The sequence below is a fragment of the Castanea sativa genome, chromosome 5 (assembly GCF_040712315.1).
Source record: "Castanea sativa cultivar Marrone di Chiusa Pesio chromosome 5, ASM4071231v1".
In the NCBI taxonomy this organism is placed as follows: domain Eukaryota; kingdom Viridiplantae; phylum Streptophyta; class Magnoliopsida; order Fagales; family Fagaceae; genus Castanea; species Castanea sativa.
Genome location: NC_134017.1, coordinates 57,876,784 through 57,901,103, shown reverse-complemented (window position 1 = coordinate 57,901,103; position 24,320 = coordinate 57,876,784). Strand labels below are relative to the sequence as shown.

The window sequence follows — 24,320 nt, the reverse complement described above, 5'->3', positions numbered from 1 at the left end:
TTATATTATAAACTAAACAAATATATATAATATTACACTCTTTTTATTGTACAATGTTGAATTTATTTGTTTAGTCTACCATAGATCTATTTAAACTAATAATTTTCCTGTAATATTTTTTTATTGGGGTACCTATTACATGTCCCAAGTCATATATATACTCTTTGATTCTTTTACTCTCTGTTCTATTTATTTGTTATTTGTTCTCATACAGAATTAGCTGCACCGAGGTCGGACCTGGCTCCCAATTTCATTTTTTATTTAATTAAATTGATCTGTCTTGGAAACAGCTTCAAGATAGAACGAACAACTTTGTTGCTGTAGATAGTAAGAGTTTTTTTTTTTTCACGAAGATCAAATGTTTTAACCGAGTAACAACGACAACCATTCGTGTTGGAATTTCAAAACGAACTCCAAAAGAAAAAGGAGTTTACATGATCCTCCTTCCTTTGTGCTGCTACATGCAGATGCAGTGAATTGACTTTAAAACAAGTAGTTTATTTTTCTGGGTACAATGTTGTCAGACACTGCTAAGTGCTAATGTAATTTGTTTTTTCTGGAAACAAAAAACAAAGATGTAATTTGCTTTACAAAGTTTTTAGCCAAAGGGGTAAGAGAGGTTTGGCTCCAAAACAAAACTGGAAACACACTAGTTGACCACTGGAGCTGATGAAACGTGATCTTCAAACCATGCAAATTCCCTTTAACTTGAAGTACTCAATCTGAAGTGTTGCTGCTACACTGAAAGAACAACTAGTTTGCCATTTTAAACTGGTGACCTGATAATATCATCACTGACCCATGTGTTTGGGTAACTATTGTTCTCAAAAGTTTAAAAGTTAGAAACTCAAAAAGAATAGAATTACATAAGTTATCCATCCAAAATAATGATATTACTCCAACGACTAATCTCCTCACATTTAACAGAGGAGAGAGAGCTCTTAATAGGATTCCAACAAAATAGATAAAACTGAAAACTAATAAATTCAATACCATTTGTAGCGAATGCACAAAAAGTCTATCAGGAATCATTTTATCATAAAGCATTAAAAGTAAATTTTCCTTTCACATCTAAGGACAGCCTTGATGATTTCCAACCTTGTTTCCCCCAACGAAATCATAACTTTGCAATAGCCATACTTTTTTTCCAGGACACAATTTAACCACAATACACCATCAGCGGGCCAATTGTTAAAATAAAAGGCTGTCTGTTCATATGATTTCAACAAATTCCTTATGCAATTACTGTTTGCTTCTGTTACAAACATCACCTGGACCTAGTTAAGAGATGGAGAGTTGCTCCTTGAATTTGCATGCTACTTACAACACCACGCAACTCTCACACAGCAACGAAAATCAAATCCAAGTTGATCTATCTATTTCAACACCACCCTAGACAAGGGACGTTTGAATTGGAACAAAAACAGTCCGTTAATCTATGTAAAGCCCGGGATTTCTCCCGGCATTGGAGCCAGCTCATTCTTGCTAAACCTCTCCTCATCATAGAATGAGCCTCGGACCACCCTACCTCCAAAGTATCGACCATCTAGGTCAACAAGCGCTTTGGTTGTTTCCTCTGGTCTCTCAAACTGAACAAAGATTCTGACTGCCTCAGTCACTGGAAAATTTGGCTCAGTTATCTCAAAGATAAGAACCCGAGTTACTGTTCCATACTTGGCGCACTCTGATCCTACCTCATCTTCAAGCTCATCATCAACCTCACCAGGGCCCACCTTCAAGAAGAAAGCAAACAGTTTTCTTTTTTATAAGTTTTGGCACCAAGAGGAGGGGGAATGGGAAAGCAAAATAATTAGCCATCCCCATCTTCATTTTGTTTAGGAGAGCATCATATAATAGAAAAGCATGAAGAAAACAAATGTCTCAAGACAATAATATAGTATGATGACCACTGAGTTTTTGTTTAAATATTGATTTATAGCTACTCCATCCAATTAGAGAGATTTTAATAGTGATTTAAAAAATATTTAATTAAATAAGAAAAGGAAAGAGATAAAACATAAAAGATACAGCCAATATGAATGTCTTTGGGAAATATATCTCAGCTGGCACTGGGAAAATCCTGCACAAGATTTTTATTTTATTTTATTTTTTTATATTATAATTGAGAGAGGGAGGATTCGAGCCCTGGATGTCTCCATTTGAAAACACCAGGAGCGCTACAATGCTCCTGGCCAAGATTTTTAAATACGAGAGGGTGGAAGACAGATGACAGCCTGCATGGCCCATATAGCATGGGTTAACTGACATCAGAAGAAGCCAATCAATTTTAGAAAGTGAGGTATAATTGTCAACATAAATTTAACATTCTTGTGCTACAAGCAGAAATTGATGAGGGTTTCTAGCTGCGTTTTAATAATCTCCACTTTCCCAAAACACCAATAAAGAGTATACAGTTTTTTTTTTTTTTAATCCACACCAAATTTTATGCACTAAGCATGATTAAACTATTATTGGTGATTCATGGTGTATATAGCATGTATTATGTATGGTGTAGGAGTTCCAAGGAAATGTGTTCAGATGTGTGAGGTTGAAACTGATTCCAAGAGAAACCAATTAGGTAATGGAAGTATATGGATGCTGCCACTAGAATACATCAACAATATACACTACTTCCCATGGAAATACAAGAAATGTAAAATGACCTAAAACCCTGTTTCCAACTCTTTCATTTACTCATCTATCCACATATATGTTTAGGAATGTAGCATTGCATTAAATTGTCAAGGAAGAGAATTTCATACTAAAAATAGGTAAAGTAACATTTTGCTCATAACAGTATTTTAAATGTATATCATTTACTGTTCCTTTAATGTGATAAAAATTAATGTATTTAGTTTGGCAACAGCTTATATGTTCAGCAAATAAGAAAATAAGCTTTCAACAAAAAGGGTTATCTCCTGAAGTAGTAATCTAGGAATACGTTGAACTCAAAAACAAACAATCAGAGTAATCGGGATCATTACCGGAAGACAAATTCTTGATTCAATAATTATTGTTAAAGAAACAAATGGCTAGGACGGTAGAATGTGGAGTGGTATCCCTGGGGTATTACGTAAGCAAGATATTGAAAAGCCATACAAACGTGTTAATTGGGATTGTTTGCAATTCTGATTGGAAAAGTTTGGATTTGGTGAAAAACAGAAAAAATTAATTTGGAATTGCATTTCAACCATTCGGTTCTCCATTATAGTTTATGGCAACTCAGACAGTTTCTTTAAAAGTTCGAGGGGATTGCAGCAAGGCAAAAATATTTTTGTACTGACATTTTGCCTGACATTCTCTAATTACCTTCCAACCTTGTGTTCAACTTCATGTGATTCTACACAGTCCAATGTGCCAATCGTGTTCAAAATGGTTGTTTACAAAGCATTTTTCAGTGTTGAGTTCTTATTGAGGTTCAAGGTTGGAGGAGGCAATAGAGGAGTTATGGAATTTTCACACTTGCTCTTTACTAATGACACCAAAAAATTTTCCAATGCAAATCCAGAACAGCTAGGATACCTTTGATGCCTCCTCGTTTGTTTTGAAGCAGTTCCAAGTTTAGAAATAAATTAGAGAACTAGTGCCAGTGGGTGAAGGTAGAGAGCGAAAAAATTGAGTTAGCCTTAGTAGTGGGTCGTAAAGTAGGTAATTTCAAACTACTTTTTAGTTCTTCCTTAAAAATTGAGCAATTTGGAATGCCATTATTGATGGGAAGGCTTGCTGGGGGAAAAAAGTTGTATCTTTCAAAAGGTGGGAAGGGTCACTCTCAGCAAAAACACATTATCTTCCCTTCCTAGGTATGTCATATAACTTGACACTATGTCAATTTATATGGTAAATAGGGTGGAAAATCTCCAAAGAGATTTTCTGTGGGAGGGACAGGAGATGCCTTTAAATTCAATCTGGTATGGTAAAATAGTCCTCCTATTTCGCTCCCTCCAAAGACACCACATCAAGTATAAATGAGCTAAATTCCAAATGCTAATGCTAGACAAATGTTTTCCAGGCCAATTCCACCAACCAAATAGAGCATCCGCAACCGATCTTGGCAAGACCTAAGAAAATCCAAAAGATCTGAACACTAAACTCCACAGCCAAAAAGCCTTACCACAATGTAGTAACAAATGATCCACCGTCTCTCCATTACTACGGCACATGATACACCAGTCTACAAAATCCATCCCTCTACCCCTCAAATTATCACCTGTAAGGATCCTATTCCATACAGTAGTCCACACAAAGAAGGAAACACGCTGCGGAGCCTTAACCTTCCACACACCTTTCCAAGGAAAAGCAATGGGCAAGGGACTCCTCAACTTATTGTAAAACGATCGTACATCAAACTTCCCATTCTTTGTCAACTTCCATCGCATACGATCTTCATTCTCAGTGGGAGGTAGATTTGAGCCCAGGGTACGGAGAAAATCATTCATACCACCCATTTCCCAATCATTTGGTCTCTGAGTAAAATGAACATCCCAACTTCTCCGCTCCTCTACCCCCAATCGTTCAAGAGAAAAGGTCACTGATGCCTCTTTATTGGATGCAATCCCATACACACTCGGAAAAGTCAATTTAAGTGGAGAATCCCCACACTATTGATCTGTCCAAAGCTTCACTCTATCTCCCACCCCTACCTCAAAGCGAATATTCTTGCTAAAATCCTCCTAACCCATGCAGATACTTCTCCACAAGCCACTCCCATGAACCCCTCTACCTAGTTTGGAAGTCCATCCCCCCCAATCTTCACCAAACTTGAGAGCTACAACCCTTCTCCAAAGCCTTGCCTCCTCAATCCCAAACCGCCATAACCACTTCCCTAATAAGGCTTTATGAAAAGTAGTTAATTTTCTTACTCCTAACCCACCGTTTTTCAAAGGTGCACACACCTTGCCCCATCCCACCAAATGAGTCTTGGAGTCCCCCCACAAGAAATCCCTTTGTATCCTCTCAATTTTATTGGTCACATGCGTAGGAATGGTAAAAAGGGATAAATAATAAGTGAGAAGACTAGATAACGTGCTTTTAAGCAACGTTAGTCTTCCACCTTTTGACAAATACAACTTCTTCCAACCAGCCAACTTACGCCCAATTTTCTCCAAAATAGGATTCCAAACAATAGGGGACTTGAAAGGCGCCCCCAATGGCATACCAAGATAGGTCATTAGCAAAGACCCGATCCGGCATCCCAAAATCTCAACCAGGACATTGACATTAGGAACCTCCCCAATGGGAACCATCTCACTCTTCAGCACATTAACCTTTAAACCTGTCACTGCCTGAAAACAAAGAAGCATCCGAACATGTAGAATTTGCTCCTCATCTGCATCGCAAAATAGGATCGTGTCATCCACAAACAAAAGATGCGAGACACATACCCGTCCACCCCGTCTACCATCAGCCCTAAAGCCTCGAAGTAAACCAGCCCCTTCAGCTCTTTTCATCATCTTGCTAAAGACCTCCATCATAACCAAAAACAACATGGGGGAAAGCGGGTCCCCTTGTCTCAATCCCCTCGAACTCCCAAAAAAATCAACTGGAGACCCATTAAACAAGACAAAGAATTGGACAGTAGATATGCATGTGCGGATCCACCTACAGTGGTTCTCTGTTTGACTGGTCTAGGGCTTGGAGACTCACCTCTAGTGATCCTTTCCTTATGTTCCTTAGCTCTCTCCTATGTATTTAGTATCTTTTCCTTTCTTTTTTCTTTTTTCTCTTTCTTTTCCCTTTGTATTTTTCTTTTCCTTTTGCATAAGGTAGTGTTCTTCATTATGGTGGAGTTTGGATAGCGCGTCCAAGTTTCCTACGTCCGCGTTTTGCTTTTTTTTTTTTTTTTTTTTTAACCCAGCCGCAAGTTTGGACTTTTCAGCCATGAACAGTGCACAAATGCACTGTTTATGGGTCCCACAAATTTTGCTTTTCAGTAACTTTTTCATTAAAAATGGGTCTCACAGTACTATTCACACATTTAAAAATTATTTTGCTACAGTATTTTTAGTTTTCAGTTTTCAGTTTCAGCAAAATAAGTTCTATCCAAACGGACTCTATATATCTTTATTATTCATCAAAAAAAAAAAAATATGACATATTCTCCATTGAAGAAGGGAGATTTGGGGATTCATAAATTGAGTACATTTAATAAAGCCATTTCAGGGAAATAGCTATGAAGTTTTGGAGTTAAGAAGGAGCACCTTTGGAGATGTGTTAGATTAGTGAAACATGGAGATACACGGCAGGTTGGTCTATGAATAGTGTTAGAGGAGGGTGGAATGCCTTTTCTATCAGTATAATTTTTTAATAATGCAAGGAACCTTTCTAAAGGAGGCCTTTCTAAAGGAGGCCTTTCGTCTCCTTTAACCAGTAAAACCTAAAAGCAACCTAAATATATTAAATTTATTATTAGAAATGGCTCTTGTGTTCACATTTGGCCTGATCATGGTGTGAAGATTGCACCCTCAACAATCTCTTTCATGAGCAGTTTAGATTGGCGGTGGATAATAATACATCAATAGTACTTAACCAAGAAAAAAAGAGGATGCATCTATAGTCATGTATCTCACAGATAATCAAGGTACTTGGCAATGTAATCTTAAATTCACTTAGTTCCTTCAGGATTGAAAATTAGAGAATGTAGAGAATTTCTTTAATCTAATTGTATTCTAACTTCCCATGTACTCAAAAAGAGGATCAGGTACATTGGCGTTTTACTAAGAAAGAAAAGTTTGAAGTTTGCCCATGTTATGACATGAAAAGATCTACATGCATATGATTCCCATGAAGGGCATTTTGGGGTGCTAAGGTACCTTGAGAGGTTGCCTTTTTACTTTGACAGTAACATTGGGTAAAATTTTGCAGTTGACAATCTTTGCAATCAAAATAGTACAGTTGTAGATTAGTGTTGTATGTGCAAGAGGAGTGAAGTGTTGAGGCCATCACTTTGATAGAGGATCTTCAGAAATTCAGCACTAAATTAGATTCTGGATGAGATCTTGAAAAGGGTTTGATGTTTAATGGTTTAAGTGGATATAGGTCAATATAAGATTGGATCTTTAATATGTTTGATGGCTTTGGTATTAAAAAATGAATAGAATGAGAGAAAAGGAAGATAAACGCTAGGCAATCTCACCTAGGTTTTCTTAAGTAATCACACTTAGGTAGAACAAGGCAATCACACACTCAAAGCTTAAATAAGCTGTTGGAATTTTATTAAAATCAATCTCACTACAAATGCTATTGACTACAATAAAGCCTCTATATAGGCTATAGCTACATCCTTTCTTAGAAGTAATAGGACTCTATACAACTTATTAAAGACCTTTTTCTACAGCCAAGGATAGCCCATTCCAGAAAATTTGGAATCTACCAAATTGCCCTTATTATAACAACTTAATTAAAACTGAACCAGCAACTTTCTAACCTAAAGAAACTCAATACTTAGACTCAATAATATCTAAAGTAGTCTATGAAATGTGCCAAGAAGGTCCAACATCAAAACTAGACCACAACTCTTGAATGTTGTGGAGTTTAATTTTGTATTTTCTCAAACTCTTTATCATCTACATAACACTTTTTATTTCACTGTTGGTAATACCAATAAATTTAATCAAGTCATAGGCTTTTACAGCATTTAAGCTTGATCATAATTATGGTAGCCGTCCACCCTCTAGAAGTTAATGTAACAGTTCTAGTAACAACTTAACTTTACTTTTGATTTCCATCAACACCAAGTTCATAGCTGATTATCACAAAGTAACTTCAATGATCCAGCTCCCTTCCCCCCACACACGCACACAAAAAAAAAAAAGCCAATGTTTCTGCATTTACAGAAAGCAATTAAGGGTGAATACTAATAAGGCATGTATTACACTAACAAGAAGGATGAATGACAATGAGGATGAATAAACAGACTCAAAAGGAACATCCACACATACCAACAATAAGGCATCAAATACAAAATAAATACCAAGAATTTAAGAAATTCACAATATCTTTAATAGATTTAAGAGGCCAAACCTTCTGAATCCAATAACCCACAAGCTGGTTAACTAGAAATGACAAAAGATATGAAAAAATCTGTAAGAAAGAAAGACCAGTTCTCATCCTAGAACAACCACTGGATAAAAAGATGGTCCATTTGACTCTGCTTAGTCTTTACCCAACTTACTTAATCAAAAGAATAACTCAATTTCTTTCAATAAGATAATCAACTGATAAAAATCTATCTAGTGCCACTAACATGTGGAGGAGAAAGATCTTCTACGGCTCTGTATATTTCCAGATCAGCCTGGAAATGCCTCAATTCCCAACCAAACAAGAACTATCCCACACCCATTTTGTCTGGCTGCATGCCCAACTATTAATTCATGAACTTAAAGTATAATGACAACACTTGTGAACTACCGCTACTGACTTAAGCCTTATATAAAGGCTACGGATCCTGAATAAACAAACGAATGTTCTAGATATTGCCTAACCAACATTATGCAAAACCAAATCTTGAAGACCATTGTAAACGCTAGCTTGCCAACACTTTTTATCAGCACTACACACTCACAGCTTAGAACATGATCATTACATGAATATGTTAAAGCCAGTGCTTTGAAAAAACTAATTATTTAACTAGGCCCTACACAAATACCCTAGTTTCCAACAACCTAACTAGGCTAAAAAATGGTCTGTGCAGACCATAAAAGATTGGACTAGCCCTATGAATAAACCTCTACCTTGTTAACAAACATTCTTATTGACAACTGCAGGTGCAAAAGGTACTAAATTTGAAATCTAAAACTCAATTGATGATTTACTCAACAACTTATACATCAAGACATAATCCTGGAAAGCACCATACTTTCTATCTGATGTAAGTAACTGTTATACAATAGATAGAAACAATAACAACTAAACGAAACAAATGAACAGAAAGAATTGATATTTTCTAGCTACAAAAAATTAAAGCAAAAACTGAATCAGAAACAACAAACAACCCAGAACAGATCAATTTAATTTTAGTACTGCTTAGAAAGTTGGCTATATTTGATGGCAGCATTAGAAACAAGCACAAAAATACACACATACACTTCACTAAAAATGTGCATTCACATGGAAACAATTGAAATAATTGAAGTTCATATTGATCATCATCAAGTTTTGTAAAAAGTTGGGCATATAAGCATACCATGTTTCTAAGCAGCAAAACCCGAGTAGGCGAGCCATTAAAGCTGACGCCTTTCACCTTCTTATCCTGCTTCACCTCACTGGCATTGACAATCACCCCAGCTCGCCGGTCCGTCTTCTTCGCCATCAAAGGAGTAGTGATCCCCTGCTCCTGCTTCCCAAGCCCTTGCCCCTCTTTCCACCCCATCTTCGCCATCATCCTCTGCGCCGCGGTCATTTGCCCGCCCGCCCCAACGCCCAACCCTACCGTCTCCGACTTCTCGATCATAAACCCGTCGGCATTGCTTGGCGGCGATGGAGACCGCCGCGGCACTGCCCCACTCATCGCCGCACGCCTCCTCCAAGCTTCTTCTCCCGATATATTCAGCCGCGAATCGCTGTAATCCCTCTCTCTTTCCCTTTCCCTTTCCCTTTCTCTTTCCCTCTCCTCCTTCTCCCTCCTCTCTCTCTCCTCCTCCTCCTGCCGCCGCCGATCGAGCTCCCTCCTCACCTCCGCCTCCATCGCCCTCTTCTTCCTCTCCCTCCTGTACTCCTCGTAGTCATTCGGCCTCGCCGGATCGTACTCCTCGATCACCGACGACGTCACCCCAACCAATGCCGGCTGCGCCGAGTCTTCCTGCATCAGCGATGGCATTGCCGAAGCCGAAAACGACGTCACGCTCTTCGGCTGCGCCGCCAGTGCCGGATTGGGGGTTTTGGGTTTGGTTTGAGATTTGAGAATGGTCTGCGGCGGAGCGAAGACCGAGGAGGACTTGCGGAGAGTCGGCGGAGCCATCTTGGCGCTGCTGGACCAGACGGTGGTGTTGCTCGGCTTGTCTTCGTCGGCCGAAGAGGGTGGAGGGAGGTCTCCATACAACCCACCTAGCATTTCGACACGTGTGGCTCTGGAAAACCCTAGCGAAGTCGATTTTTTTTTTTTTTTACACAGTCAAAGTAGTAGTAGTATGATAATTAGAGAAACAAAGAGCTGGGAAATTTTTCATTGAAAAGGTGGGAGCTTTGGGTTTTGAATTATTAGAGATTTATGCGGCAGTAAAAAGTAGCAGGCTTGATTTGAATCGAATTGGGCGTGTGATGTTATGTGAGTGAGAGAATGAGATTGGCTTCAATTAGGGGTTTTTTTATTTTATTTTTTTCACAATGGAATTAAAGTCTGCTGGGCTTTTTAATTTATAACACTTTTATTTACAACTTCTTAAAATTTTTACTTTTTTATATTTTAATTTAATACAATTTTAAAAAAAATATTCAACAAAAAAAACTAAATAAGCTATTTTCAACAATTTTTTAAAAAAATTTGTCTTGCCTATGTTTTTGTATTTATATTTAAGTTTTGTTCTTTCTTGCGATTTCTAAACAAATTTTTTCTTTATTTTTTTTAAGCTCAACTGTATATGCATTCATTTAGCACAACTTTGAAGGACAAAATTAAAGAAAAAATACAATAAAAGACAAAATAACTTTTATTTTAACTGAATAAAATAGCTTCAAGATGAAATTTGATATTTATAAAATTTAAGGATGAAAAGTGTTTTATTCTATATGCATTACAAGACTAAAAAGAAAAAAAAAAAGTTTATAGGAAAAAAACTCCTTTCAAAGTTTAAGTAAATATAGTGTAAGTCTCTTTTTTTTTTATATATATATAATTGACAAAAGGAATAAAGTTTTAAGTAATTTAAGGGGTGTAAAAAACATAACTTTTTCTAAAATTTAGGTAGAAATCCATACAAGCTTTAAAGAAAAAATATCATAATTTCATAAAAATTGTGATATTTAATAACAAAAATCATAATTTGACAACATTTTCAAATTGACCTATAAATTATAGATTGTGGTAAATTCTTATATGATGTAGTATGCTAATTTAGACATGCTACGAAATTGTTATGAACTTTTTAGGGTACCTAACTTTATTGCAAAAAATAATTGAAAAAATATATATTAAATTAAATAAGAAATTGATGTTGTAAGTGCACAATTGCACCTAGACCCAAAGATAATCACGGGCTCAGGCCCAATGAGCCTTAAACAATAAAATTTGTAGAGTGTGGGCTTGAAACCTAGGTTAGAAATACTGGGAGCTTGATAACAGGCTTTTATAAACAAATACAGGTAAATAACGAACAATAATTGCAATGGATCTCCTCGGACTCGAGCCGAGAACTACTTCTTTAGTATTTCTCTTTCTTCCTTAAAGATTACAATTTCTTAATTTCTTTCTTAGCTACCGCCCCTTTTTCTTTGGCCTTTACCCCCCTTTTATACTTATTTCTCTGATACTTTTTGAACAGTGACTAGAAGTTTCCACCTCACTGTTCAGGGGTCACCTCCCCATTAATGCGGCCAGGGAGGTAGGTGCAGAGCTTTTAATGCGGAGGTGGCAGCCTTTACTCTTGATATTTTCTTTAATACTGGTGCATCTAGAAGATTCAGGATGCCCCCTTTTAACCTCTAGTCTTTCCAGAGTTGTGCCTTGACCTTTATAATGAAATCTTGAATTCTCTTGGATCTGTCCGAGGTGAAACTCTCCCTCGGCTGTATCCTCGGACCCTCGGCGTATGGGCCAACTCATAGAGTTTAATCCTGGAGCAGGTCGGCCCTCCATGTTACAGCCCAAAGGCCCATATGCCCACTCGGGTCCTTCTACTCCCCACAGATGCAAAAGCTTATATTTACCACTCTAACAAAAGTCACCAAATTAAAAAAAAAAAAATCAAAAAAATAATAGAAGTTGTATGAGCCTTTTTCTCATTTGTCCCTATTTTGAAAATTATACAGCAAAATGCCTTTATTTTGAAACTATTTAAGAAAATATCCCTATTTTTTAAACTAAATTTTTAAAAAATCGAGTTACAAGTGAACTCAACATTAGCAATATCGAGTTCTATGCATATTTTGCCACTATTTTTTTTTTTTTTTGAAAATTTAAGTAAGACTCAGCATTGTTAATGTTGAGTTCCACATAAAAATATACCACATAAAAATATACATATAACTTGATTTTGAGGGTATCAAGTTTTACATATAACTCGATTTTATTAATATTGAATTTTAAAAACAGTGGCATTTTGCTAAATAGTTTCAAAACTTGGACATTTTACTGCATAGTTAGAAAATTAGGGGCATATGCCCATTTTCTCCTTTTTATGGCCATGACACATGTCATACTTTGATAGGTTAGTAACTAGAGCAGATTCTTTGGGGTAATCAAGGGGGAAATTGGGCTTTTGCCCTTAATTTACAAAAATAATAGCAATATGTCCTTATTTTGAAACTATTTAGTTTCATGTCCCTGTTTTTGAAACTCGATTTTAACAAAATCGAGATTGCTATAAAACTTAATATCCTCAAAATCGAGTTATATGTAAATTTTTAATAAACTTGACTTTAGAGAAGTCGAGTTTCACTTAAAATTGTTTTTAAAATTAAGTGACAAACTATGCATAGAACTCGATATTGCTGATGTCGAGTTCCACCTAAAACTCGATTTTTTTAAAATCGAGTACTAAAACATGGACATAGACTTAAATAGTTTCAAAATAGGGACATTGTGCAAAAAATTTTACAAAATAAGGGGAAAAGTCCAATATTCCCAGTAATCAAGTCTAGTACTCATATCAATGGATCACTCAATGATTGTTATTGTTGTGGGTTTTTTTTTTTCCTAGGAAAAACCATAATATAAGCAGTGATGAGAAAAATAGCTTTTTCATGTTCAAGTAATTTAAGCTATGAAGCATATGTAAATAAATATGAAAGAAATATGTTTAGTTTGTCAAGCAAGTATTATTCGACAATATTAAAAGAAAATATTCATTTGTGGTGGAGTAAAATATGGCCGCCGAACAAGATCAAAATGTTTGCCTAGAGAGCTAGCCGTAACGTTTTGCCAATGAAAAATAATCAATTCCAATGCCATATAAGCAATGATCCAGCATGTCCTCCTTGCAAAACAGAGGCCAAATCTGTTAGGCATGCACTGTTTGAGTGTCGATTTGCAGCAGAGGCTAAAGAAGTTTCTTTGTATGGTATTAGACTGTAAGGTAACACTTCAACCGTATTATTCATGAGGAAACCGGAATCACAGCATAGCAAATATATAATGAAGTCTTGACTTTGATTCAAGAAATGGGGGCTTCACAACCACAGGTGCCAAGAGTCAAAGCAACACAAAGAGTGTTGATGGGTATCGCCACACTCAGGTTCGTACAAAATCAATGTTGATTATATGCGACCACAAAGGTGAAACTATGGCTACCATGGTTGAACATAAATCAAATATAAATTGAAAAAATTCGAAAGCCCAGAAATTTTCAACCATTGTTTCAACCTGTCAAAAAGGAATCGAAATTCTTCGACCTTTTGAATAGGAGTCAAACTCCTTAAACAACTCATCATCTTATTCAAATGGTATACTCTCTATTATATATTACAATTATCTTGTATCTACATATATATACAACAATCCTCATTCCATTGTCATATATCCATATTTCATTTGGTTGACATTTTATCATGAATAAAAAATAAAAAAATAAAAGTCTTTCAACCACTACAAAAAACGAGGGTTATAGCCGCGTTTGAAAAACGCAGCTATAGACCCTAAAAACGCAGCTATAGGCTATAACTGTGTTTTCAAACGTAGCCTATCCTGTGCGACAATAACCCCCTGCGGGATCTATAGCCGCGTTTATAAAAACGCAGCTTTAGGTCCCCCAATAAGCTGCAAGGTCTTGGCAAAATTTTCGAAACTTGGGATTGCCAAACTGCTTTCCATTGTCTAATATTATGACATATGGGACTCCAAACCTGTAGATAATGTTTTTCCACACAAAGCTTGTGATTGTAGCCTCCGTTATCGGCATCACTGGTTCTGCTTTTACCCATTTTGTGAAGTAATCGATTGCAACGATCAGAAACCTGAGTTGCTTCTTCCCTAGAAGGAATGGACCCATAATATCAATTCCCCATTGGGCGAAGGGCCATGGTGAAGATATAGGTGTCATTGTCTCTCCTGGTCTCATCTGAACATTTACAAAGCGTTAACACTTATTGCATGCTTTGACGATGTCGTATGCGTCTTTTTGTAGGGTTGACCAATAATATCCTGCTCTGAACGCCTTTCCTGCTAAGGATCTTGCCCCAGCGTGATTTCCACAGATTCCCTCGTGTATCTCGTAGAACACATAATCTGCTTCTTCTAAATTGGTGCATCTTAGATATGGGAGTGAGTATGCTCGTCTGTATAGCATGTCATCAATAATGACAAAGCGAGCTGCTTTGATTTGTATCTTCCTTGCCTCTGTCTTATATTCAAGGAGCCATCCTTCTTTCAAGTAATAGATGATGGGAGTCATCCACTCATCTTGTTTTTTTATCTTCAGAACATGCTCACCTTCTGTGCTTGGCCACCCCTTTATCTCTATACATAGTTCGGAGGTTGCATTGTAGTAGTTTGACGAGGCCGATCTTGCTAGGAAGTTAGCTTTTGCGTTTTTGGTTCTTGGGATTTGCACAAAGTCTAGGTTGTCAAAGTGCTATGAGAGTTGTTGGATGATCTTCAAGTACTTCTGCATCCTTTCTTCTTTGGCTTCATAATCTCCCTTCACCTGTCCAATTATTAGCTGAGATCAGCTTGGACAATAAGACTCTTTGCTCCTATAGCTTTTGCTAAACTTAGGCTTGTCAGCAATGTTTCGTATTCTGCGTCGTTGTTTGTTGCTGGGAATTGCAATCTAACTGCATACTTCAATGTTTCTTTTTCTGGAGATATGAGTACTACTCCTGCTCCTCCCACTTTCTTCGTGGCAAACCATTTGTTTGGACTATCCATGTTTCCATAGGAGGTTTTTCTTCCTTATAGGGGTAAGTGAACTTTGCGATAAAGTCTGCTAGCACTTGGGCTTTAATTGCCGTCGGGGCCGATATTCGATGTCAAATTGGCCTAATTCAATCACCCATTGAATGAGTCATCTTGCTGCATCTATCTTGTTCATCGTCTTTCTTATGAGTTGGTTTGTCATGATGACAATGGGGTGTGCTTGGAAATAAGGACGAAGTTTTCTAAAGGCGACCAATAATGCAAAAGCTATCTTTTCTATCCTTGGGTAATTTACCTCTGCTCCTTAGAATGCTTGGCTAGCATAGTAAACTGGCTTCTACATCTTCGTCAAGTGCTCCTTTAACTTGGCAAGGGCTTCCTCGCATTCGTCAGTCCACTGGAAGGCATTTTTCAATACCTTGAAGAATGGCATGCATTTGTCCGTTGCCCTAAAGACAAATCTGTTTAGGGTCGTAACCTTTCCTGTCTAGCTTTACACCTCCTTCACTGTTTTTGGTGATTTGACCTCGATTATGGCTCTTTCTTTTTCTGGATTTGCCTCTATACCTCATTGGTACACTATGAATCCCAAGAACTTTCCTGAAGCAATAGCAAAAACACATTTTGCAGGGTTTAATTTCATATTATACTTATGTAGTGTGTCGAAGGTTTCTTTTAGATCATCTAAGTGATTGGCTTGGTCCTTACTTTTCACCCGCATATCATCTACGTACACCTCCACATTTCTTCCAATTTGGTGAGAGAACATGCGGTTCACCAATCTTTGGTACATGGCTCATGCGTTCTTTAATCCAAAGGGCATAACCTTATAGTAATACAACCCTTGACTAATAACAAATGATGTTTTCTCTTGATTGTATTTGTCCATAAAAATCTGGTTGTATCTAGAAAATGCGTCCATGAAACTTAAGAGTTTGTGTCTAGTAGTTGAGTCTACCAGTTGATCAATCCTTGGCAAGGGGAAGCTATCTTTTGGGCTGACTTTGTTCAAGTCTATGAAATTGACACATTCTCCACTTGGCATTGCTTTTCTTTACCATGACCATGTTTGCTAGCCAATCTAAATAGAAGACTTCCTTGATGAAATCGGCTTCTAGTAGCTTCTCTACTTCTTCAATTACAACTTTGTTGCGCTTTGGGGCAAATATTCTTCGCTTCTGCTATATAGGTTTGCATTATGGGTTGACGTTGAGATGATATTGTATGATCTTCCTATCAATCCAAGGCATATCCTCGTGTTTCCAAGCGAAAACATCTTAGTTTGCCTTTAAGAAGGAAATCATCTTCTCTTTTTCTGACGTTAGGAGTGTTGTTCTGATCTTCAATATCTTTGTCGAATCTCCTGGGACGATTTCAACTTCTTGTGGTGTTTTCGATAGTTTGGGAATAGGCTCTGGTTCATTGATCACCCATGTGTGGTTCTCTCCAGGTGTTAAGGCAACTTGATAACACTCTCTTGCCAAAATTTGGTCTCCTCTAATTTCTTCTACCTCATAGGTTATTGGAAACTTCACCTTCAAGTAATATGTTGATGTTGCTGCTCTTAGTCTGTTGAATGCAAGTCTTCACAAGATGATGTTGTATGTTAAAGGGCAATCAACTATGAGGAAATCAATTTTCTTGGTGACCTATGCTGGATAAGTTCCTACAATCATGGATAGAGTGACGATGCCCCTAGGGACGATTCTATCCTTTGTGAAGCTTACCAAAGGCGAGGTGAAAGGCTTGATCCTTCTCTTATCTAGTTTCATCTGCTAAAATGCAGGCTAATAGATGATATCTGCTGAGTTTTCGTTGTCAATGAGTACCCGGTGGATATTGAACTCTTCTACCCTGAGCATGATCACCAATGGATCATCATAGGGTTGCTTGATGCCGCAACTGTCTCTCTCTGAGAAGACAATATCAGGCTCGTCATTCTTTGGCATCTTCATTGGAGGTAGCCACGAATGGATGCTGTTTATTTCTCTCCCATGTGCTTTTTTCAAGGATTTCAGTGTTCCACCTGCCGTTAGTCCTCTTGAGATTGTCTTTATTTCTCCTACAGGGGGTTTGCTATCTCCTACTTCTAGAGTTCTGTCTTGATCGCCCTTCCATTGGTATTTGTGGGGCTCTATCTTTCTAACGTACTTCTGAAAGTTTCCTTGCTAGATTAAAGTCTCCACCTAGTTTTTAAAATGCCTACACTCTTCGGTGCAATGCCCGTGATCTTGGTGGAACCTACATTACTTGCTCTTGTCTCTTCTTTTCATTGGAGTGCTAATTGGCTTCGGTCATTGCAAGGAAGGATCATCCCTTATCTACATAAGGACTTGCTTAATTGGTTTTATAGAGGAGTGAAGTTAGTGAACTTGGGTTTCCTGTCTGGGAATTCCTTCTTTTTCCTTATGGTCTGCCGAATACTTCATGTTTCTTTCTTCTTATTGCGATTGCTACTTTTTCCTTCCTTTCTCTTCCTTTTTCCTTTCATTTCCTTTGTAAGCATTGTATCTTCTGCATTCATGTACTTCTAAGCTTTACGAAGCAACTCCACGATTGTTTTTGGTGGACTTTTAGTGATTGAGAAGAAGAAATCTCCTGGTAGCAACCTTGTTTGGAAAGTTGTTAGGATAACTTGATCTTCAGCTTCATCTACCTGTAACAGCTCCTTTTTAAACCAAGTGACGTACTGTCTTAGTGATTCTCCTTCTGCTTGCTGAATGTTGAGAAGATGGCTAGTTGACTTTTTGTGTCTTTGCCCCCCAATGAAATGACGAACAAAACCATTGCTAAGTTGTTCAAAATCTGCAATAGTTCCTGGGGGTATCTTGCTAAACCATACCTTGGCTACTCCCCTTAGTGTTGTTAGGAATGCCCTACACATTACCTTGTCTGGGGTCATCTACAATAACATCAGTGTCTTGAATGATTTGATGTGATCCAAGGAATCCTTGGAACCGTCATACGACTCCAATTGTGGGAGATGGAATTTTGGTGGGAGAGGATTCAACACTTCATTAGTGAATGGTGAGTCCGTCCTTCGAATCATCCCATCCAAATTTTCTCCGCCTTTATCCTTCATAGCGCTTTTTAGTTTGTCCATCTCTTTCCTCATATTGAGAAGCACATTCTCCACCTTAGTGGAATCTTCTCCTGAATTGCTGTCCCGCCTATTAGCTTAAGAGTATGATTCTTCCTTCCTGTCTCGCTATTCGTCGACGTTCTGCATTTTAAGACTCCATTGTCTTTCGTAGTTCTTCATTTTGGCGAGTCAGCTCTTCCACATTAGCTAAGAGGGCTTGTATTTGTTGTTGTTGCACAGCGTCTAGCTGAGGTGCAGTCTTTGCCTCCATCTCGTACTTCGAGGAACTCTTTTGTCATGATACGAAAAATCATTAGTTGAGCTCCTCGTTGTAGTGAATGGACGAAGTTGTGATTGGAGTCGCCTTTGTTGTAGTGGAACCTACAAGAATGACTAGGTGGAAGAGTAATACGTCGATGTGGCATCAGCCAAACTGCCTCTGATGCTTAAGTCAGTGAGGGAAAAAGGTTTTAGAGAGAAAATGAGTAAAGAGTGATTTAGTAGATTATTTGTGTGTCCCTTTAACTTTTATTGCCTTCTTTTTTATAGTTGTGTGCCTCATTAATGGGCAATGATTTGCTGTATTTATGCTCAACGGCTAGTGCGTTACAAAATCTTTGTCTAAAGTTTATAGCTCATTCTATGACCATTGCTCCGTCCATTACGTTTCGTCATCAATGAGCGTAATAAATGAGCAACATCTTCTCTAGGTCAATGATGATCTTTGCTTAGTGACGATCATAAATGTCTGACTCATCAGTACACATACTATTTTAGCAATTGGACAGTTTATAAAGAGGTGCTTTATGCTCTCTTCCTCAGCTTCACTCAAGATACATTCCTTTCCATTAATGTTCATTCTTCTTGTTCACGTCTCTTGTACGGATAACTTGCCAAGCCATTTTCCCACCCAAAAAAAAAAAAGTTTTAATCTGTCTTGTATTCTCAATTTCCAAAACTTTTTCCAATATTTGGCTTTGAATGGTCCAATCCCTAGGTTTCCAGCTAATTGGGAAATTTGATAGGCTGATTTTGTAGAGAATTTGCCCAAAGAACCGGGGACCTACAAAATGGAGTTTTGGGATTGAGGCAAATGGATCCAGAGTATTTTCCTTGTCGTTATACTATCAAATGTGTCTGTAATCGTAGGTTCCAGTTAATTTAACTGGTAAAGTATCTAATAGTTGAATAAGAAATCTGAGGTTCAATCCTCGCCTACACCAAAAACCGATTGATGTCTTGGTCTGATAATAAAAAGCTATCATTAAGAGCAGATGTCATAAATTTGAAACTTTCTAAAAAAAAAAAAAGTGTTTGTAATCTTCCTTTCATCCCATATAACTAGATTTTGCATGATAATTTTCAAGACATAAGTTGGGTTATTTGGGATATTTAGTACCCGTTTGGATAGTGCTGAAAAGCATTTGAGCACTATCCTTATGTTTGCTTTTTTTTTTTTTTTATGAGAAGTGTGTTTCAGCAAAGCCAATGCACTTTCAGTGGGTCTCGTGCACTGTTCACAGGACCCACAAACCTTTTTTTTCAACAAAACTTTTATTAAAAATGGGTCACACGGCATTATTTACATATTTAAAAATTATTTTGTTACAGTGTTTTCAGTTTTCAACAAAATAAGCAGTATCCAAACACACCTTTATTCTAGATTTTGGTTTAAAATAATTTAGCTCAGGGGTCCATGGAGCATTCCAAATGTCTAATATGCTATACCCTACTGTTTCCAATCTTCCAACATATCCTTTTTCCAGCGTTTCTCTTGATTCTCACATGGTTTTTTCTCTTCTTTATTTCCCCACCATAAGTCTCTTAAGTTTTGAGTCAATTTTCTCACATTTTTTTTATTGGGAATCTAAGTGATGACAGCATAATTAGGTGTCTGCAACTATTGTTTTGAGGTTCGGTTAATGACTGCTTTAGAATATTTGTTAATGGATTTTTAGAAAAGTTTTAATACCACTTCTATAGAAAATATAAAAAATTATCAAAACAATTAGTTATTTTTTTCTTTTTTCATAAAAATATTTCTAAAAATATTTCTTAAATTAACACCCATAGTAAATCTGTTAGTTTTCCCTGACTTAATTAGACAAGAACTGGAGGCTTGGGAAAGTATTTTTTGTTTTCACCCTTGTAATTTGTGTTGTACTTTTGCAATAACTTGCTCTAGGGTGCTACTATTTGAGACATTGTGATTCAGGGGGAGACCTAGATATCTATAGTGCAAATCCATCGACTTAAATTTAAGGAAGCTAGATATTTGGTTTTTTTGTTTCTAGGGGGGGCATTTTTACTGAACATTATTGTAGATTTCTTGAAATTTACCATTTGGCCAGGCCACTGCTTATTCTTTGATAAGCATTCCCAATCTTTAACTACATTTTCATGAGTGGCCTTAATAAAAATGATTAAATTATTCGTAAATCATAAGTGACCAATATCCAAGGTTCAAGTTTCCCCTTGTCTTTTGAAATTATCAAATTATAAATAAAATTAAAAAAAAAAAGACTATAGGGAACCCTAGGGCTAGCTTAAACTTAATCCTATGAACATAAATTAATAGATAAAATGAATTTCATAATGTAAAAACTTATACTTTAAATTATAATATCCCACAGAAGATCAATTTCACCACAAGATGGAGAAAAAAGAAGAAAAAGAGATGTTACCTTCTTGGTGCTTCAACATATCTTTTAACATGAAAAATAGAAATGTTACTATTAATTCCATGAGTTTGTGGGTGACCAAGTTGTGTAGACAATGTTGCTTTCTTGAGACGATATCCATTGTCTGCATAATATTTTATCAATCAATGCAACAAACTTTTTACAGACACCATCTCCAAGATACCACAACTTAGCCACCCTTGCCATTATTTTACTAGTTTGGACTACTTAGTAAAATAGTACTCTCCTTCATACTCGAAGTTTTAATTTTTTTTATATATAAAAACTAGGTTTTACGTAAGGAATTCGAGTGAATAACACAATAAACAAGAATATGTATTAATATAATGGTGTATGTATCTCTATAGGTGGAGGAGAAAAACCTTTTTTCCATAACACAATAAACAAGAATATATATTAATATAATGGTGTATGTATCTCTATAGGTGGAGGAGAAAAACCTTTTTTCCCCGGAGAAAAGGAGGAGAAGAACCTATTTATAGGTTTAATGGATTTGTTAGTTACAAAGAGATTAAATAGACCAAATAAATTTAAAACAATGGGCATAAAACAATGGATTTAATATGGTTATAAATCTTAAACCTCAATCTATAGGTAAAACCTCATGGTCAAATTTTCATTTAATATTAGTGGGGAAATAAATTATAATTTTTTATTATTTTTAAAACACTCCATCAAAAGCCCTTAATGATACCTTCCTATTTTGGAGAAGTCTTGAAAGGACCTCAACCCCAAGGATAAAAGAGGAATGGAGAAACAGGGTCTCCTTACCTCAAACCTCTTTAGGAATAATCATACCTGAGGGTGAACCATTTATCAATGAGAAGAATGTGGTTGAGACTTAAGATGCATTGCTTTACCATATCAATCCATTCATCAAAAATCCCGATTGTCTCCAAAATGAAACATCATTGCATTTTATCATAGGCATTTTCCATGTCAAACTTTTAGAGTCATGTTTTCGTTTCATTTTTCTCATTGCCCAAGTTAGCTCATACACTATTATTTGTATTGTTGTGTTGTCTAACTCCTCCCCATACAAAGGATCCTTTATGGCCTGTTTGGATGTTTAAAAAAGGAGGGAGAGTAGAGTAGAGGGAGGGAGAGTAATTTAAATCCTTTGTTTGGAAGTTTTTTAAGGAAGGAGGGGGAGGGATTTGGAGGGGTTTCAACTACCTCTAACCCTTCATTTTTAATTCCCCCAAATTGGAGAGATTTGGAGGGAGAGTAGAGTAGATAAATTATTGACTAAATGAATTCTCCAATTTATCCTTTTTAAATTAACAAAATTACAAACCAATTAATCATAAACCAATGTTGCAATTTATTTTCAAATATGGGTAAATTTGTCTATTTAATCATTTCCTCTCCTTTCCATCTCAATTTTAAAAACATCCAAACAAGGGGAAGAGTTAATTACCCTCTTCCCCCTTACTAATTTTAAAACATCCAAACAATGTGGAGGGTAATCATTTCACTCTACTCTCCTCCCCACCACTCTCCTCTCCTCTACTCTCCTCCCTCTCTAAACTTCCAAACAAGCCATTAAGGGGATATCATTTTAGGGAGATTATTTTAGCCTATTTGCATAGGCTGATAAGTTTATACCCTTCCACTTTGGCAATTCCCTCATCATTTGGAATTAAAGTTATGAAGGAGTGGTTAAGCTGTTTTAACATATATACTTTTTCTTATTATAGAAGAACATATACTTGTTTACGAAGAAAAAGTGCATTGCATCAACCACCTCCATCTTAACAATGTTCCAATAGTGTTTAAAAAATAAAGGGGGCATGCTATATGATCTTGAGGCTTCAAAGAATCTCATACTAAAAATTGTTTTCTTGATTTTTTTCTTCTATAGGGACCTTAATGAGCTCATCATTATCATCTCTTATAACCATTGGTTATATTACATTTTTGTGCTTCCTCTAGAAATTATGGGTTATTAGATTTGAATAACTTCTTATAGAACTTCACAAAAAACCACAATTCCCTACTCTCGAGGACACCCAATTCCCATTAATTATTTATTTATTTATAGAAATTCAATTGCGCTTTTCCTCATTCTTACAATCGTAGTAAGGAGAAACAACTAGCTCATAAACCACTAAACCCTAGTGTTTTTTTTTTCTCGCTTTGAATAGCTTATTCATTCTTTTCTTTGTAATTTCTAGTATTCTTTGTGGAGCTCTTCCTCTTGTAGACAACAAATGTTAAGTTTATGTTTTTTGTTGGCTTAATTATGTGTCAAATTTACTTATAATTCTACTTAATTTTCATGTATCTTGGAATTACAATGTGATTGAATATATGTACTTGAGTCTTGGTCAAATTTGTTGTGAACAAGAAGTTGTGACGAAGTCGTGCTCGCAAGATTCAAGCCTTGCCTGCAAGATGGGCACATGACAAATAAAGGAGAGACCTTTTTCTGTGCAAGTCATGACCAAGTAGCACTTGCTATTTGCTCGAGGATAGAATCTAGCAAGTCATTCTTATCATCTAGGCCAGTTCATTCCAATCAATCTCTACCCATTCCAATTTGCATGTACTATGTGAGAAACCCTAGAGAGTAAATTATGAGAGCAACAATGTACTCATCCCTTTGAGAGAGAGAGAGAGAGAGAGAGAGAGAGAGAGAGAGAACCTATGTTCCTTGAGTGAATCTCTACCATTCTCTTTTCTCTTTCCCTTTCCCTTTCAAAATCTCCATAGCTTGAGAGGGGATTATCCAAAGAATCCAAAGACTCCATATTGCCTTTGAGTATTTTTGGTGATTGATTGATGTTGGAAATCATTATAGAAGTAATACCACAAATCTAAGAGGACTTGGTGCTTATTGTTGATCGCTCAACTCGTAAACTCTAGAGACTAAATGAAAAAAGTACTCAGAATAATCAGTTATTAGCTAGAGCTTAGAGTGCTCAAGTATTAGGGTTGCTTTAGGCTTAGAAGGTCTATTGTAAACTTATACTACAACTATTCACTAGTGGAGATTTGACAGTGATGTCGCAGAGACTAGAGATTTTTGTGTGTGTGTGTGTGTGTAGAGAGCTTGAACTTTTCTCTTTGAAAACAACTTTGGTGTTTTTGTGTGGTTTGTATATTTTTGATCCACTTTTCATATTGCTTTATAAAATTGATTATTCACTTGTATTGGGACTTAATGTTAGTTTAGGTTAAAAGTGATTTTTCAATAGAGAAAACTTAATCTAGGAGTATTTAGGTAGTATCTTTCAATAGAGAATAGACCTTCAACAATACAGCTTAATCTAGGAGTATATAGGTAGATCATAGCCCTTTTTCCTTACCCAAATGGCTAATACAATATTGATAAATTTTTTTTTTTAAATTTTTTTAAAACCCTCATTCACAAAATACACACACACACACACATTATGAGTGTTTTTTTTTAATCTCATCCATACAATGAGTTATTAGAATCATTATCTTTGAAAACATTACTATTTCCATGGGTGTGTGTAGTACTTTCGTCTCACTTACACTAGATAATTATAGAGAAAAATCATTG

General features: G+C 36.5%; 1 protein-coding gene across 1 annotated transcript; it reads right to left on the bottom strand.

Annotated features, from left to right (window-relative positions):
• Nucleotides 1-1,112: 1,112 nt before the first annotated feature.
• LOC142637002 (DNA-damage-repair/toleration protein 111) lies at nucleotides 1,113-10,275 on the bottom strand. Its single transcript, XM_075811294.1, has 2 exons — nucleotides 9,182-10,275; nucleotides 1,113-1,733 (listed from the first exon to the last, which is right to left on the bottom strand). Exons 1-2 carry the CDS (start codon nucleotides 10,046-10,048, stop codon nucleotides 1,437-1,439), a joined length of 1,164 nt encoding a protein of 387 aa, XP_075667409.1. The 5' UTR covers nucleotides 10,049-10,275; the 3' UTR covers nucleotides 1,113-1,436.
• Between the last annotated feature and the right edge of the window lie 14,045 nt (nucleotides 10,276-24,320).